General features: G+C 32.6%; 1 protein-coding gene across 1 annotated transcript; it reads left to right on the plus strand.

Annotated features, from left to right (window-relative positions):
• Positions 1-575: 575 nt before the first annotated feature.
• Positions 576-5,580, plus strand: LOC120631539 (F-box/LRR-repeat protein 14-like). The gene is made up of 3 exons (XM_039901171.1): positions 576-735; positions 2,201-3,931; positions 4,508-5,580. The coding sequence occupies exons 1-3, from the start codon at positions 709-711 to the stop codon at positions 4,751-4,753; spliced, it is 2,004 nt and encodes a 667-aa protein (XP_039757105.1). The 5' UTR covers positions 576-708; the 3' UTR covers positions 4,754-5,580.
• Positions 5,581-6,025: the final 445 nt, after the last annotated feature.

A 6,025-nucleotide genomic window follows, 5' to 3' on the forward strand; every position in this document is an offset into this window, starting at 1 on the left:
GGGTACAATATTAATATTCCCCAAAAACGGGGAAAAAATGTAGTACGGTAAATCGTACCTATTATTTAGCAATTTGTGGATTTTTTATGGTCTATTCTCCATTGACTGCTGATCATTTCACAACTTAAATACGAATTGCTTAAAACTCATTTAACTCCGAAAGCAAGACGTACGAGCTGGCCGAGAATTGAACTTTTCCCGCAAAAGTGAAGCTTAAGTCTTAACCACTACGCTCGCGCTATCACCGCTAATTATTATCTTCTTAGATGTTTAAATAATTATCATAGATAGAAAATTTTTGTAAAGTTACAAAAAATTGTAACCACGTAATTATATCTCTACTTATAAAATAGTTTTTAGTAATACCATCTTAATTTTTCATTGAATTGACGTATACATTTAAATGGTGTAAGGCCCTGTCTCCTGCCAAAGTTTTAAAAACTCTATTCCGGGATAGGCTTCCCTTTATTTTCTTCCCATATATTTTTTTTTTTTTTAAGAAACGGGCAGACCAACTTATTAAAGTGGGCAGCACTGCTATATTTTAACGGTGACGTCACAACTCCCAACAAAAAGCTGTCTGTCACTTGATAATTTTTCAATGTCAAATAGAGTGGGAAATTCTGTTATATCAAAAATAAATTAGAATTAGAAGAAAACGTTCATAACATGTGAAATAAACCGTTTGTATTAAAATCTAAGGACATAATGGCATCTTTAGAACTTCCTTATGAGGTACGTAATGTAAAGTCCCGCAAATACAATGAATTTTAATTTTTCTTTGTTAGTATTTTCTGTGATATTGTAGCTTATCATTTTTTCACGTGATTTCACTCTGATAGGATGTAAATATGTGTGTAGCGTCAGTAATGCTAATTTTTTGAAGGTAATGATTAATATCAATAGCAGTTATACACATCGTTTTCAAGTCACATTTTTTCTTAATAGTGATAAAACAAAGATTTGATACCTACCTAAGATAGATGGCCTTTGTGCTTGGCAATTCGCTATTGCCCACAATTTCTTGAATAGTATGTCGCAGGACTTACATGTTTTAATTAGTGTTGCCCTGTAAACTTTTAATAGGCAATCATCAGATTGGACCACAAACTAATACTATAAAAGAAAACTATTTTTGTCTTGAGATTAAGGAGTGGTGCTTTTGAATTCTTCTATGCCCAATGTCTGGTTTTCCATATGATTGGGTTTGTCACGCTAAATTCCACCTTCTAGCTAGCAAACCTTTAATTTATCTTCCAAATATTTATGTTGATACTATTGGATCTAATTACACAAAAAGGATTGAAACCATATTGATGAAGTTTGGAGACACATATTGTAATAAATAAGCACATATTGTAATATAACTTGCCATGTAGCATCCATAGGGATATGAGCTTAATATAACTGTCATACCTGTAACAGGTTAGCCCGTTACCATCCGGGGCATCCATCCATTATCTTTTATCTTAGTTAACTTGTAGTGAAAAAAAACCTTTGAAAAGTAAGGCTAAATATATACTGCTAAAAATTGTGATGTTATGCCACATTTATTTGTGTAGCTTTAAATGTCTCATAACTACCTCAGTGTTGGTTGAATCCTTTTAATTTAACTATGACCAATTGAATTTGCAAGAAAAAGTGCAAGCTGCTTTCTTCTCTCACAAATATTAATGATCAAACTGCACCCAACCAATCAAACCTAAGTTCTGAATTTCTTGCCAGATTCTTAGTCGATTTGCCTTCCAAACCCACTTATGTATTACATTTTACCTCTTGCATTATGCTTCTCTCAAGAGACAAGCTCATGTTGGTGTAGCTCTCTCTAACCTTCTCTATCCATGGGCCCTTATTATTATTAATTTATTTCATTTTTTCCACAGATTTCAGTCTTGGTCCTTCTCTTCTCCTCTTTCCCTCTACTTTTAAAAGAAGACCAATGATTTTTCCTCTTGAGTTTTCTATAGTTTTAATAATATTTCTTATGTATTATCTTATTCAGCATATTAGCTTAAAAAGAGGCAGTTATTTCTTTATTGACAGACACTATCACTAATATTCCATGTAAAATCATTTGTTTTGCTATCTAATGTAATATATAATCAATATCTATTAATAGTAGTTTCAAAAAGATTACAAAAAAAAACAATTAACTTTTTCTCAGCATTTGCATAAAATAATCTTTTATTATATTTTACAGGTTCTGGTACACCTTTTCAAGTATCTTTCACATTCAGACAGAAAATCAGCTAGTGAAACATGCAGGGCATGGTATTTAGCTGCAAATGATTATTGTTTCTTAAAGAAAAAAGTGCTTGTATTCTTTAAAACAGATCTGCATGGGGATTATTTACCATTACAAATTATTGAAGATTCAATTGTATCCTATGAAAATTTCGTATTCAGAGAAATTGATATATCAAGCAAAATTAACAGATTCTGGAATAAAATAGGTGAAAATATCAAGGTTTTAACTATACAAAAGTGTGATATACATGAAAGAGGGATAAATTATATCCTACAAAGATGTACTAACCTAGAGATGTTGAATATACAAAATTGTAAAGAACTCTTTATGTCTGGATGCTTATTAGAACACTCAGAAAGCTGGCTAGTCAATAGCTTCAGAAACTTGAAAAGTCTAAACCTGTCCGAAAACAAGTACATCACTGATGCCTTATTTTATAGATTTGTTAAGGCTGCACCAGAGCTGGAACATTTGTGTTTATCATTATGCCCTTTGCAATTTCATGGTGGCTTCATAAAAAAATTTTATCCAAAAACAGACTATATTTTTCAAAATCCTTCAGAATGTGTTTTCACATTTTATTTTTTAATGCAATTCATCGCTTCTAGAGTACAAAAAATTCGACGTTTGGAATTTTCTAACACACTTATTGATGGAGCTGCACTAAAATCTTTAGCTGAAATCGAAGATCTAAAACTTGACTCATTACAATTGAGTACTTGTGATCAACTCACAAATGCAGGAATTATTGCACTCACAACACACCAGCAATCACTAAGAGAGCTTAATATTGCTCTATGCACAAGAGTTACCGACCAATCTCTTAAATACATCTGTGATAATCTATTCAATTTGGAATGCCTAAATATTCAGAGATGTAGAGCTGTTTCAAATTTAGGGGTATCTGAACTACACAAATTGAAGAAATTGAAAAAATTAAACATTGCCCAGTGTGAACTTATTACTAAAGACGGAATAGAGCAAGGTTTGTGCAAGGAAGAAAATTTAATTTTAGAAGAACTAGATTTAAATTCTCTAAATTTGCATCAGAATTGTGTCATAATGATCTCTGAAAAACTACCCAACTTGACGTACCTTAATTTAAGTTTCTGCTTTAATGCAGTAACGGATACATCAGTACAAGTTATCTTTAAGAACCAAGTGCATTTAAAAACACTGAAAATTACATACTGTGATAAAGTTTCTGATGCTGGTTTGACTGGCATGGGTAAAGTGGAAGCAGTAGGTAATGCCGAGGGACCCGTAATGTCGAGTTACAATGAAATGATCGCACCCAATAGAATACACTTGGGTTCTAGAGCAGAGGAAGAGATTATACGTGATGCTCGTAGAAAGCGTGACGTGATGAGGATGTGCGAAAATTTAACTATGGATTCCTATACCAGGTACTCCTTGGGCCAGCTCAAGTCTCTCAGGAAACTAAACATTAGTGGCTGCAACAGAATAACAGACGTGAGCCTCACATATGCTTTCTCATTCAAAGAGCTCAAAAGTTTAGATTTGAGTAGATGCCAACAAATCACTGTTGATGGAATACAACATCTAGTCAAAAATTGTCCCAGTATTGAATATCTAGATTTAACTGACTGCTATAATTTAAAAGATGATGCTGTCATTGAAATAGTTAAAGGCTTTAAAAGATTGCAGCACCTTTATTTGCGGGTAAGTTATGTTATAATTAATTCTTTTTAATACAAATGTATGTGTTTTAAATTTTACTTTTATTGTCATTTGAGTGGAAGAATAGGTGAACTGTAACTACAAATTATTTAGATTAAGGTTGATAAAGAAAGTTGAAGGTCTAGTATCTGGCAGTTGTCAAGAACTGGTTTTTAACAATTTCAAAAAACGATAACTCAATTCAACTTATGTTTATAAATGTTTTATTTATAGGATATACCAACAGAATTGATCCCCAAGAAATTTCATCAAATTCGGTTCAGTAGTTTTGGTTTGAACATAACGGACAAAAATATTGTCTAGAATTAAAAAATCGGTCACCTTTATTTCAATAAAGGTGCCCTATTTTTTTAATTCTATAGTTCAATAGGTAGGTAGTTTACCCACCTATAGACAAAATTATTGCATAACATTGAATTTGTTTTATATATTTTTCAAAGTCCATTAATGTGTATCATTAAAAGTCCTTTGCTAATATCAATATTCTCCTACTCTTATGTTAACTTTATTGGGACTACTTATTTATAAAAAGATGAACACTATTTTTATTGTTTATAGGGTTGCAATCAGCTTACAAATAAGACATTGGAAGCAATAAGGGAGCATTGTAAAGTCCTCAAAGTGCTGGACATCCAGGGCTGTCTCAATATTTCAGTAGAATTAGCCTGCGCAATTGGATCATTGCCTACATTGCACACAGTACTGATGTCAAAGCCGGGAACATGTTACATCACGGATGGAGTAAAGAACAGATCACCTGTACCACCAACCATTCCGTCCTTACTAAGGAAACTACAATTATGACTGATGTTATTGATGATCTTCCTTACTCTTATTTATATTGGATTTTATTTATCCATGGTTACAGACTCCGAGCATTTATAATCATGAGTATAAATCCTGTGCCACATTTGTAGATACCAGTTTTAACCGCCGGAAACATTTGGCCCAGCAGTGTCCTGTTATTCATTATTTAACTTAAAGCAAAACTTTTTGTAAAATGTTATTAATTTAAGATTACTGAAAATTTTTAGGCAGAGGGCGCTTTTAATTTGTTTATTGATCTAGTCTGGGGCGATGGGTCTGTTGCTGTCAGTCTGTTAGTAGGTATAATGTTTGAAAACTAAAGCTTATTATATTGTGTAATGTTTTATTTAATTATATTTTATAGTACATACAATTGTAAGGAGTTTGACAGTGCGTTTGTAACAAACATTTGGCGCCCTCTAGGCGGAACTTATACGACAATGGTATTCCCAATTTTATTACATCCAATGATTAGTTATTAACGACTGCGTTACGCCACCACTACAATATTTATACCTAGTTTATAACTAGTGTTAGCAAAAAAAGATGATGTTTTTTTTCTCACTCTACTTGTTTGTATTGATAATTGTAAAATACTAATTAAATAATAGACAGTAATAAATAGGAATGTTAGACGCCTTTTAAAAATTTCAAGCTTAAGAAGTTTTGCAGGCAAACTCCTAACATGTTAATAACAATTACAGAGCATAATAATTAATCAGTAACACAACATGAAATTTATTGGCACATTAGAGTGAACGCATGGTAAAAAAGGTAAATGTAAAACACTTTTTAAGGGATGGCAGACTGTATTACTAAGCGAGCCGGTCATTCGGTTTCGCCTCTGACCTCTATATTAAATAGCGCTGGAAAAGTCGTCCATAATATACAAATTAACAAAACCGGTTCCAAGCCCTGCCTCTGCCACAAGATGATATCCCATAAGTTTTAAAGTAGTATTTTGTGTAGTTCATACTATAATAACTTCTAAAGAATAAATTAAATTGTTGTATAGAGGCTAGCTGTAATAAAAACATTATTATAGCCTTCGCACACCATACCGACACGACACCAAATCAACTCCAATTATAATAGCATTGAAATTCTTTGTCGTGTGACACATGCTTACTTAGTGTTGTTTGATATTTGTGACGTGTGTGCAACGAATGGTCCACTCGTCCTGGCACAAAAACATTAAAAATCCTTCGAGGATACTTCGTTGTCGGAGCGAAACGTGCATAGAGAGTGCATTTAAAATTTCATAAATTG

The sequence above is a fragment of the Pararge aegeria genome, chromosome 2 (genome assembly GCF_905163445.1).
Source record: "Pararge aegeria chromosome 2, ilParAegt1.1, whole genome shotgun sequence".
NCBI classification, from domain to species: Eukaryota; Metazoa; Arthropoda; class Insecta; order Lepidoptera; family Nymphalidae; genus Pararge; species Pararge aegeria.

Coding starts and splice junctions, on each gene's coding strand:
- LOC120631539 (XM_039901171.1), top strand. CDS start 709: ATGGCATCTTTAGAACTTCCTTATGAG. Junction 736..2,200: donor CTTTAGAACTTCCTTATGAG/GTACGTAATGTA, acceptor TATATTTTACAG/GTTCTGGTACACCTTTTCAA. Junction 3,932..4,507: donor TGCAGCACCTTTATTTGCGG/GTAAGTTATGTT, acceptor TATTGTTTATAG/GGTTGCAATCAGCTTACAAA.